Below are 13700 nucleotides of genomic sequence, written 5' to 3'. Positions count from 1 at the left end.
GTCGAAGGTCTGTGTCATAATAATGTTGGGATTTATAAATGTACATATATAACAAAATCAAATAAATAGAAAGATGAAAACTTTGGTCTTAAAATAATAAATTTTCCAATCAATAATCAAATCCCCGCCGATAATTTGAAAAAACTACGAGCAATATGAACTCAGATTAATGTAAAAAACAGACTGACATTTAGTCGGTTTCGTCGTTAGATAGCGCTGTAGTATACGATTTTTGTTTTATTTTTATTTAATTTACCAACTTCGGAGCAAACATAACAATAATATATTAAACATTTATAGGAGATTTTAACAGTTTTACGTTTAAATTTTCTAATTAAGCCACAAATAAAATAAATATATTAAAAATAACATAGGTACAAAGTTTATTTAGGAGTATCAATTTTTGATTTTTAAATTAGATCATTGTTTTTTTATTTACAATTTTTAATTTAATAGAAAAATATAGTTCCAAATAATATACCAACTTTAAGCAAAACTATTAGTTGAACTAAAAAAATGAAATTTGAATTTGAAATTTAAGTACCTATTTAGACAAAATATATTATCAATTTCTGACTAGAGTTTAGCGTTAAACAATTAAATAATACAACTGCAGGTGTATAACATAAGATGATAAGTCGTTATTAGTACAGTATTTTTAAAATGCAATAAATAAATGTAATTTCAAGAGTATATAAATTCAAAAAAAGAATTATTATTACTTGTGAATTTCGAAAAAGAATGCTTAAAATGTTTGATTAGGATTGACTAAAAACCCCATTTAAATTGTTTCGTTATATTTTTTTAGATATTATGTACAGTGTACCTACAAGCTACAACATAATATTATATTTGTATATATATGATTAAAACTGATAATATAACGAATTACGAGACTGTTTACCGGGTAAACTTCACACCAAAACATCAAGTACTTTTCCTACTATACCTACTTATGTTGAAGAATTTGTATACTTATTACTTATACCTAAATGACTCATTGTCTTCAATGACTTCAGTAGAATAAGTAGTGACAAATGATACTTATATCAATAACTGAGAAAATTTACTGTCCTTTAGTTACACCAGTTTTGATATTTTTATCTAATTAATTACGCATTTTTTATTATATCTTTCAATTACCTATTGTGAATTATATACACAAATATTAATGTATTTATTTCAATAACTTGGTAATCATAAAATTAATTATAAGATCAAATACCTACCTATTCACATTATCTTTCAAGAAATTATAAAATATTCACTACAGGTGGTTTCTTATACAACGGCCAAGTGTAAATATTTATATATATATATTTTTATCTAAGATAAAGGCTTGAGGTTAGGATTTAGCTAACCGTATAATATTATCGTAGTGAAAATGTCATAACATCATTGAGTGTACCTACCTAGAATACTCAATGCCAATATAGGTATCTATATATTTATCTTTCGTAATGAAATTCGGTCACTTAATACTTAACAATTGAACTTGTACAATACAAATCGAAATAGTTACTTCTTAACAATGTATATTGGTTTCACACAGGTCATTGTAGTTTTCATTTTATACTTTGATGTTATTAGAAGTACGCCTTTGCTTGAAGTAAATCGAATCATACAAATAGTGAATAACATTCCAAAACACACATGGAAGGTAAGACATATTTAAATTAACTTAAGAACGACTTTCAGTTAAGGTGTCTCAAAGTCATTAAAAAATCAAATAGGTATGTATACTTTTGCAAATTTAAATACCCGTTTAACCTTTAGAATGGTTCTTTAACAAATTTAACTACAACGACACAACGTCCATATTAATTATACTTATACCTACATATATCTATATACCGAGGGTTAGTATGAAAAAGAAAATCATTACAATTCATCATAATTCATAACATTTCGAATATCTACAATCTACTAAATACCGTGAATTATTTTGTTTCTATAATATATATATTTGTCTGGTAGGTACCTTAACAAAAAAAATTGGATTTTTAGCTTGATCAGTAGGTATACCATACATAGATGTACATGTACATAATAAATAATAACACGAACAGTGAACACACGAGAAAGAAAGTGTCAACCCTTCATAATAATTCAAACAATATTTTAGTGTACCTAACTTATAACTCGTTAAAATTAATCGAGTGAATAATTTGTTCATCCTCGTATGTACAATAGTGTTTATAAGGTTTTTCGAAACTCCCAAGTCCAAGGTGGCAATATATATATATATATATATATATATTATATAGTTTTAAACGAACTTGTATCACGAAATTTAATGTTAATACATATTTACACGTAGGCACATGAAAATATATTATATTAAAATTAATTAACAATATATCAATATATTATTTAAGGCTGGATTAAATTTCCATCCAAGTTTTTTGACGAACGTTTCACATCTCATGGGAGTTCTACCACGGAACAAACTAAGTGAACAGGACATTCTCCTTACATTCGATGTACCTATTGGTTCTAAACCTCTACCGGACAATTATGATGTTACAGAAACATGGTCCCAATGTATATCGGTTGTTTCAATCAGAGATCAATCAAATTGCGGATCTTGTTGGGTGAGGGGTTTCATCTCTTTTTATCGTTCGTTTTCTAGCGACTAAAAAAGCTCAACCAGTCATCACAATGTATGTTTGTGTAAGTATATAAAACATGTATGAATATAGGCCATATCAACTGCTTCTGCATTTAGCGACCGTCTGTGTATTAGCACAAATATGGATGTTAATAAAGTTTTATCTGGCGAATACATAAATTCGTGTTGCAATGGTAAATGTGGTGATGGGTGTAACGGTGGTCACCCAGAAAAAGCATGGAAGTTTATAAAGAAAAACGGATTATGCACAGGAGGTGAATACGGCTCTAATGAGGTTAGTGTCAAGTGTAACATTTTTATACTTCTATGTTATTTTTTCTTTTCAAAAACCGCATCAAATGATCTTATGCAATGTCTTTTATTCTTTGTCTAATAATATTTTAAGTAACAACTTAAAAGCAAACATGTTACCACCTACCAGAAATAAAAATTAACATTATATGCAGTGGTGAGAGTGACTCAAAATAAGTGGTGAAGTGATAAATATTTATGTGCAGATTGTAAAAAGTAGAGGGATTTCACCCCCCCCCCCCCCCCCTAACACTGTGGTATCACCACACTTCAAGGATTGATTTTATATTTTAAACTAACTTAAATATAAACTTTTTATGAAAGTTCGGTACCAATATGTATGTAAGAAACAATTTAAGAAACTGACAAAAAGAGTCATCACCATCCATTTAAATTCTTACCCTAAAATTTATTAAGGTCAGTTAGCTCACATTTTTGGGATGATACTTTTTGAACTATTAACTTTTCGGAATTCCGTAATAACATTTTCTGTTAAAAGACAAATTTGGTCACCAATGTTTGAAACCAAAGTATTAGAAACATATAATTTCGTTAAGATTTTTTTTACTAACACGAATAATGTGTGTGTAAACAAGCAATCTATAAATTAATTATTCATTAATGGATCCATAAAATACATTAATTTTTTTTCAATGATAATCATTTGATTTATGCATAATGCATATAGCATATTTAAAAAAAAAAAGTATTATACATACTTTTTTAGTCCATGTCCACAGTCTACATTTTTTACCTTAAAATTATCACAGCCTATAGATAATTTAAACTTGATTTGTTATAGTTTATTTATAGTCTCAACCACTGCATATAATCGTTATATAAATATAATATAAAAACATACAATTATATTATTATATTATTTTTACCTACCTAGGTATTTTATACTTTAAATATGCTTAAATGATTTAATTTAGGGATGTCAGCCATATAGTATAGCTCCTTGTCCAAGAAATGCAAACTCCACCACCTGCTCTAAAGAAAATGAAGATACTCCCCAATGTTACAAAAATCAGTGCACCAATAATAATTATGAGATTCCATTAGAATCAGATCTGTACTATGGTAAATATTAAACATTTTGAATTTTAATTATGTTAAGTTAAGCAAATTGTCAATGTATTTAGTTTAATTTTTTTGTAGCCTCTAAAGTGTATTCTGTTAAACCAAAACCGGAAATAATTATGGGCGAGATTTATAAAAATGGACCTGTAGTCGCAGCAATGAAAGTCTATGAAGATTTTGTACATTATAAAGGAGGTAAGTGCGTATAAAAGCTTACTAACGTTACTACTATTACTTTAGTACCTAGTAATATTCGTTGCACATCTATGATAATTTAATATTATAAAATTTAATTTATATTGCTGTTTTTAGGAATATATCAGTATACGACCGGTGAATTGAAAGGCGACCATGCTATCAAAATAATGGGATGGGGTCAAGAAGACAAAATAGATTACTGGTTATGTGCAAATACATGGGGTAGCAATTGGGGCATGGATGGCATGTTTAAAATCCGAAGAGGCATAAATGAATGTGGTATTGAAAACCGTATAACTGGTGGATTACCGAAGGTTTAAAAACGAAATAAGAAGATTGAATGATTATCAGTTTATCACTAATAACAGAAATAACCTTTTTTTTAATGTTTTGTAGTTAATACATCTCACCATTCTCACCACTTACCTAAACGTTACACGTTACATAACAGTATAACACAAACTCATAAGTAGTCATTGGGAGGGACTTTTTAGGACTTTCATTTCAAAAGTCATTGCCCCATCATATGGAATTTTATTTATTAAACATGGGACGTATCTATAAATTTACATTGGATAAACTAGCACGTTCCTTAAAAAAAAGAGTCAACTAAATGTCCGCCTATGTATTATATAGTATGTGTAGTGTATATTTATGTATAAGACATAAGTCGATGATCAACTATCAAGATCTAAATACGTCTTGATGTACCTTTTTTTTTCCGTTCAAAAAACCGGGAACGGGTGGGAAATGTTTAGCACAATACTGCCATCCGGTCCCACGTCTTGATGTACCTATCATATTGGTGCCTAAAGTATCTAATTACGTTAGTGTAAAAAGGTACTTAGATTTAAAAAAAACCTTAAGAAATCGGCATCATTATAATCGGTCTTCCCATATACCTAAAAATCGAAATCTGAATATTGCTTTCTGTTATTTTATGTGGCAGACGTTTGAATTGGTCCCTATATTCTTCGATTTTTATCAAATCAATTTTAATAAGTTTAATTTTTGTTTAAAATATGCCATAAATATAATTTTAAAAATGTGCACGAACACTAGAAAACTATATAAATTAATAGATTACAATTTATAGGAACACCGTATAGATACATATTAATCATATTGTATATCTAATTATAATGTTCAACACCTATCGGAGTGTATATATTATGTATTATTAATATACTTAAACTATATTATATTCATTATATTGATCATCGATCTATTCAGTGATGGATAAGACTCCGTTTATACGTCAGTAGTTCAGTATTTTACGCCAACTCTCTGTTTCAATGCGTTTTTGATAATATATCTGATCCATTTGAAGCATAAAAATTCTGTAACTGCTTACAAATCCTGTATTTTAATAAATGTTGCAGAAACCCGATGTAAAATTAACAACTTAGAATTCCTATTTAATTTTCTAAAGTCTTGTGTTGATTTCAGTCAATGTTATTATAGTATAATATAACTTAACTAATAATTAACTTGTAATATTATAATTTAATAGATTGTTTTGGGAATAATACCTATAAAAAGAGTGGCGATTAACACGTTTAACTACGAATATAAACCTTACCTTGACATAATATATTTTTATTACCATAGTATTGTACAATTATTTTATTTTATTCAAGCACTAATCACCTTATATGCTTAAGTTCCGATGTAAACCAATACGGCAATACTGATATAGAGACATGGAACCGATGGAGCCGATGGAGATAGTACTTACGAATGTTTCAAATATAGGAGGTTAGGTTCGTGACACGGTATATGATGGCATATATACCTAAGCAGCATGTCAATAATTATTGCCAAGTGGTAATAAAAAATTAAAGTAAATAATACCTGTATAGTATTTTATGATTAGTTTTACCCTTTACGAAAACGAATCTGTAAATCGCGTCAATGATGATGGGTTATGAGAATATAATGTTTTAATATGTTAAATACCTATGTTCAATATTGCAGTATAGTGTATAGTGTATACGAATATACCTACACATCTATACAACCGGTTTTCGCGAACAAAACAAACTATAGGCAATACTTTCTCGCGCTTTAGCCGGTATTCTGATGTTTATAATTAGGCACTAATTTGAATAAACTTCCAGTCTATCATAATTCATAATGCAGGTAATACATTAGTCATTATATTTCATTTCACTATATTTGTCCACATTAAATTTCGCACGTGTAATAAAGCTGTAGTGTATATATAAATTATTTTATTTTGTTAACAACATAACGCTCAATCGCGCGTAAAAGCCAAAAGGTAAGTGAATATTATATAATTTTTTTGTACCTATGTTAATAAATTATAAGGTACATAGGTATTAAATATGTTTCGTATGTTTTCTTTTGTAATCTTATAAGTACATCAAGAAAAATTAATCAATTTCCTCAAAAAAATATGTTCACTCTAAATTTGATTATTTATCAATCTATTAACTGAATATTAAACATTTTAACCTTTTTTATTAAATTTAAATTTATTGTTGTAATAGACTAGTTTCCAATAATTTTGTTTGGTGTATGAACCATTAGACAATTTAAACAGTGGCGTACATGCACGGTGGGGGAGTGTTCAAACCCAATCCACCCCTCCCCTATGTATTTTTACTATATGTATAGAAGAATAAAAATTAATACAATTTAAATAATATTTTCCTATGCATAGGTACATATAATTTTATTATATAACCCCTCATATTTAAAATATCTGTGTACACCACTATATTTGAACAATGAACTGGCATGTTGGTGTTTGAAAATAACGATAAATTGTTCGAACAATCATTATAAATAACGTAAAACGATATAATATAATATTTATAATTCACAAATAGTAGTAGAAGTGTATAATAATAATGATTAATGAATTACCTAATGTACCTACATAGTACATAATATTTTATCTAATAATAAAAAAAAAATACATAATGTGTCTCTCAAATAAATACAAATTATCACCATAATCAACATCTCTTATAGGGTTGTATATAAAATGATGGATACCTATAGGCCTATTATGATTATGACCCTCAGCCATTTTTATGTACAACCACGAATTATGGTATTTGTTAGGTAATAAAAAATAAAATTGTGTAACTATACATTTGTCCACGACATTTTGTTAAATAATAAAAACAACTAACAAATAAACACGTGTTAATAGTACGTCTCTGCACCATCTAGAGTTCTGTAATGGAATAAGGAATCAAGGACGTGGAATGGTTTGATGTGTAAACAAACAATTTAAGAACCATGATGGTCAAGGCCCAAGGGCATTTGAACCGTAGCTCGTGGGGGTAGGTTTACTTATTATATTGATATCGATCGAATGCGTCGAAGATGTTAGACTACTGGAGTTATACACGAAAGTTCACTATATATTTTGTTATTTCACAATAAACTTCACAAGTATAGGTATATATAATATTATATATATATATATAATTTTATAATTTTGTGTATTTTTAGTTTCTTAATATTTCTATATACCTAATTGTTAATGACAACTTATAAATATTTTTTGTAAAACAATATATAGTACCTACCCTCCATATAAGACACGAAATAAATAATAATATTGCATGTTTAATAAAGTATTTTCGTTTTTTTTTTTTTACTCAACTTAAAATTTTTATGACAATCTGTCAAATAGTTCAGTTATAATTTATAATGCGCTGGTCAGCCGTCCATAAAACACTGCGTATATATTAATCGTAGTAGGTAATATTGATTATTTCGTGAATAAAACAAGTTATACATAGGTTACAATGGTTACATATAACTTTAAAGTAGATGTATACCTGTTATTATCTCATGCCGTGAATTTGCGAAATATATATAAGTATAAGATGTATATCTAAGATTGAGAGTATATCATGACCAGGTTCTACACCAAGTTCTTCGCCGTTCTATGGCGTAGTTTACCTTACCAGTTCTATGTACAAGTTATGTAATTTTGGTATAGGATAGTTGGAGGGCGAAATTTTTTCTGAGTATATTCATAAAGTGTGTAGCTAACTAGATAATAAATAACGTAGCTATGTAAAAAAAAAATAACAACAACAAATTTGAAAGGTGCCTAAGCGAAACACGAAACACAACTACATCTTAATATTGCAGGTTATTATATATACTTAACCTAACCTAAAACAAATACCTACGATTTATTTCTCGTCTACCGCAGGCGCCTCTTTTACGCAGCGCACTATATGTGTATTATTACGTATATTTATACATAATATAAATTCATATATAGTTATAATGGGCGTATTTTTAATTTATATAGCTGGGCTACAGTATATTTTTTGTTCGTTATCCGATTCATTGATATACCATATTTATCGGATGTATAACCCATTATAATCGATTTGGTTGTGTAGCACTCTGCAGAGTCCATAAAAAAGATACTAAAAAAACGATAATGTATCAGGATACTTGAAAAAATGTCCATCGTCAGAATAAAGTGTCAATGTGACATTATTATTTGTTCATAAAAAAAGAAAAAACAGATACAAATATTTATGTATACTGTATAATATACATATATAGGTACATGTACATGTACATGTACATTATACATTGTACACGTTATTATTTATTACAAAGCCTAGAGTATGTAAAGAGTAAGGACACACGTGATAAGTGATTCATTGGATAAACTCACTCGCAGTTATCTCCATTCTTAAATTTTTCTTTCGTTTTTCAAACATTTTTCTACCTAGGTTTCATAAAATAAATTGTTACTTGATTGTTTTTTAATGTTGTTGTAAATAAACCGAAATTTGAATGATTTTTTTCTGAACTATTATGAGCTTTCTATATTAAGGATAATAGATATTGGATGGGGCTATGATAACTTGGACATTATAATAATTTATACTAATACACTCGAATATATTTATATTTAATAATTTGTAAAAATTGTGTGAGAATAACATGTAAGCAACAGATTAATATTTATAGGTTGATCTATTTTTAATACACAAAATTTAATAACCCAGAGACCAATCCTTTACACTTCAATAATTTAGATGTAATAATAGTTTCAAAACACTCATCTACTTAACAATGTAGGTACACTGAAAAAGGTTGGTTTTCTTTCAGAAAAAAAGTTTGCTGCTCCACAGGAGTACAGGACATTCCATAAATGGTATACCGCACATACAATTTAGACATACGATCCGTATGGCTTGACCATAAATGTGTATACGAATTTTTATGAATTTTGTCAAAATTCAAACTTCACTTTCATATAAATTATTGTGAATTTATGATCAACTTTTTTTTTAATTTCCACTTACTTTATGATACTGAAGTTGAAAATCAATGCATTATTTTGTCTACTTATCGCGTACCTAGGCACACACACACACAAAAACACACACCATCGTATCATAAATGCATTCATAGGTCCGCTCAGAATTTAAAATAGTATTCAAAATTTCAAACCAACAATATTAACCAGAATAATTTTAAAAGTTACAATTCAGTATTGTTATAGTTATTATTATATAATACTTAGGGATATTGCCAAATTTTCACTAGTAAAATTGTAACTAACGAGCAAAAAATTAAAAATATGAATCTACAGATTTCAGTATGTATAATGTATATATATTCTCTAATGCACCACTGCTGGTTACCACTTTATTGGTAGGGGGAGATTGGAATTTAATATTTAAATACATGGCTCATTATGAATTAATCATATTGAACTCGTTCAACTAATCAACTTGTGTAAAAATATTAACCTGATCAGTGTTCAGTTTAAATTATCTCGGATTTTGTTTATATTTTGGAGAAACTCAAACATAAATATAGTGGTTAATTTTACACCAAAGTGTATATGTCACTACATGAATGTTGGGCTATAAAGATGGATATTATTTTAATAACTGAAAAAAAAAACACAATATGTTTGAAATATTCGGATAAAAGGCAGCAATGGGTCAAATATACAATAAAAAACGTACGGAATAAAAACATGTAATCCTATAATATTTATTATAATAAATAATGATTAATTTAATTAAAATGTTTACACTTTCTTCCACAGTATTGCGTGACTTTTGTTAAATTATTTATATATGTATATTGTATATGTATATATTATATATGTCCAATAGGTATGAGATATATTATAGTTGTAGGTAAACAAGTACCAAAGTTATTAAAGTACCAACTGTAGTACAATACACTAACTGATAAACTATTATAATATGCCATATAGCACGACGAATCATTGAAGTGAGTGAAAACAAATTGATTTTATGCATAAAAAATGTACTTTTTAAGTTTATTTATTAAATGAACTTGGACGAAACAAGTTTCATTCAACGAACTAGTTTATACTTGAAATTATCTTTTCCGCCACGAGTTCTGTACAAGTACAAGTACCTACTATAATGGTATTAAAGTATTATTCGTAGCTATCGCAGTATCGCACGCCATACAGAATAATCGTACGCGGAATACGCTCCGACCCCGCCGCATCGTGTGTTGAACGCGACCCCGATCACGCGGTGGGGTGTCTGCTTCGTACAAATTCGGCGGTCAACCCTTAAAATTTCAGCTTGTCGGGTCGTGCAGCAGTCGCCGACTACGACTACCACGCGGTCTCGGAGGGGGCGACCGATCGGCCGCGCCGAGGCGCCGTGGAGTCAGCAGCTGTGCGGCGCGCGTCAACCGCCCACCCGCCCGCCCCGCCAACGATCGGCAGACCGCCGCCGCGGCTTTCTGGCACCGAGTCCGAAGAAACGCGGTCCGCCGGCCTCACTGCGCGCGTGACTTTTGTGCGCCAAACGGAGCTGCGACTCGCCGTAACTACGTACACGTTAAGCTGCAGTCACATACGACGAGAGCGCAACTCTATTTCCGAAATGTATTATAAACGTGTGGGTAATTAATATCGCGGCTGCAGCATAAGAATATACCGCGTGTGCCACCGGGACGACGACGACGACGACGACAGAGACGGCGGCGGTGACGATCACCTAATCAGTTCACCACAAGTGTACGTATAACAATATCTTCTATAATAATGGTGATTGGTGTCCGTTGACAGTGCTCGACTTGGAAAACTATAATAGTAGAGGTACTCTGATGTCACGGAATAATATTTTTCGTTCTAATCTAATTTAATATTTAATATACGTTAAATACCCATGAAAGGCTTCGCCTCCTCCCTCTTTATTACACCCAAACATATTACCAACAAACGTTTCATACCTTATTTTAATATACGTCTTACTTTAAGTTTTAAGAGTTTCAACCATACCATATATAAGTAATCTACTTATAGTTTTAAATATTTTAATTATACGAGTTATATATAATGATATTATACTCTATAAACATTACAGTATTACACCTAGATATTCATTATTCATATATAGGTAATAGGTACATAGTATTAATACATTTTTTTAATCTAAAATATCTAAAATCAGTCCTAAATTTTAATTATATTATTTTACTTAGCACCATGTAAGAACTAAGGATGACACTGGATACCTTTCCTAAACTAACCATTGGATTTCCAATAAAATACATTTAACATTGTAAATTTGTATACAAATGATTTTATTAATCTTAATTCGATCAATACCCTATAAAAAAGAATATTTTGTACTGTATATACAGTACAACCGTAATTATTTACCATCTTCCACTTAAATAGTATACGCATTCATTACATAATCACCATATACATTATACATGGCACTGTATGTCTGTACCAGCTATCAATACTTATATAAATGATGCATTGTGTAATCAGTTTTTGTAAAAAAATTATCAACTGTAATTTTGTAAGAAATCCTAAACAGAGTATCATCCTATATGCGAATACATCGAACAATTAAAAAAAAAATATAGGCGTATGCTAAAATATCTGAAAATTTAGTTAAAGTTCTCAATTTCCTTACTCTCTCCCCCACCACTATTCTAGCACTGGTGCATCATCGGTCCCGTTTCCTGTAGTTGGGCCGAGCCACCAGTCGATGACTGTACCGCACGCCCCCATGACAAGGATGAGTTGACTCAAACCACTATATTATGTTTTGTATTATACAGTATACATGTTAAATATTATCAAATATGATATAATAATGTGTGCCATAATAACTATACTGACTATACTACAATACTAATAAGTAATAACCCATTCCACTAACGTATATTTAATAGCTGCTGTCTGCTGATCTTCTCGGGTGGAATTTTTGTTTGGGGTAGGTATGTTATACGAGTCTGCTATACTATATAATTATAAAAGTTGATATCGAGTATAATAATTAATAACATTATTTGTTATTTAATTTCAATTTTAATGTACAAAATTTTATTTATTATTGTATAGAAATTAGTTTCTATTAGTCTATTAGCTGCTTTGAACTTATTGGTATTGATATCTTATAAGTTATATTATTGCATATATAGTCATATAGATTACTGTAATGATCGTCCGTTTTTATTGGTCGAGTAATTATTCTTATTAAATTATATAAAACCAATAAAATAATTGTTTAGCTTGACAAGTGGTGGGGTGATAGAAAATGAGTAACGGGGGCACGGGGCTACGTAAATTCAGAATACGTTTTGGCAGTTTTTGGCGATACCCTAAAGAGCCTAGATTCTTCAATAATACTCTCGGACCACGCGTCACAAAATAGATTAGACAGTATACATTTTAATAAAGTCAGTATCGTCTATAACGCATGACGGCCAAGAGACCGTGCAAAATATGTAGTTATAACTACTCGTTATATAAATGCACACATATAAATAAAAGGGATTTTTCGGGACCTTGAAATTAACGACGTTATACGTCATAATATGTCATTATGACCGGCCGCAGCGTCGTAATAAATGTTATCGATTGTATTATGTGTACAAAATGATAAGTATTATAAGTAAATACTATTTCGTCTGGTTCACGAGAACATTCGATGAAAAATGTTGTTCTTTTCGTAAAACCTATATATATATATATACCCTATATGTATATTGTATACTGTATACTTGTGCCGGCATTATATATTTTTTTATTTCATACTAATTTATATACTTATTACATGATTTACTTAAGTAGCATAGTTGAAACGCTTTGGTGCTTAAAACGTTTTATTTAAATGGAGGAACTTTTTCAATCTATTTTGCTGATCTTCAGTTGTTACATATCATAAGTCAGCCTACAACGTATAGTACAATTTTATTATTTTCACTTTTATTGGAAATAAAATATTATTTACTCTGAATGTTTTTATACGAAATATGAGCGATCATTAGCATAAATAATATCAGATTTATTATAATATTTCATTCAATAATCAACATACATATTATTATCATATCGCATAGTTTAAAAACATTCGAATTTGTTAAAGGGAACCGTACAATTTTACAATCTTTATTCCTTATTTATCTAAAATTAAAATAGGATTCTTGCACATATAAATTATAATATTTCAAAGAAAGT

The 13700-nt window shown here is 29.4% G+C and overlaps 2 protein-coding genes across 2 annotated transcripts in view; both read left to right on the top strand.

Annotated features, from left to right (window-relative positions):
- Window positions 1-1427: 1427 nt before the first annotated feature.
- Window positions 1428-4590, top strand: LOC107170467 (cathepsin B-like cysteine proteinase 4). The gene is made up of 6 exons (XM_015520601.2): window positions 1428-1660; window positions 2379-2594; window positions 2703-2906; window positions 3859-4006; window positions 4085-4201; window positions 4319-4590. The coding sequence occupies exons 1-6, from the start codon at window positions 1532-1534 to the stop codon at window positions 4522-4524; spliced, it is 1020 nt and encodes a 339-aa protein (XP_015376087.1). The 5' UTR covers window positions 1428-1531; the 3' UTR covers window positions 4525-4590.
- Window positions 4591-10987: 6397 nt separating this feature from the next.
- LOC107170575 (Cbl-associated protein) overlaps window positions 10988-13700 on the top strand; it is a 52496-nt gene continuing 49783 nt past the window's right edge. Inside the window, exon 1 of the mRNA XM_089224351.1 lies at window positions 10988-11237. The gene's annotated coding sequence lies outside the window, so the exon portion shown is untranslated. The remainder of the gene's footprint in view (window positions 11238-13700) is intronic.

This window comes from Diuraphis noxia, unplaced genomic scaffold (assembly GCF_037042655.1).
Source record: "Diuraphis noxia isolate RWA-SAM2 unplaced genomic scaffold, SU_Dnox_SAM2 contig0003, whole genome shotgun sequence".
NCBI classification, from domain to species: Eukaryota; Metazoa; Arthropoda; class Insecta; order Hemiptera; family Aphididae; genus Diuraphis; species Diuraphis noxia.
Note: the sequence above shows the minus strand (reverse complement) of the source record. Positions and strands in the feature narration are given on the sequence as shown.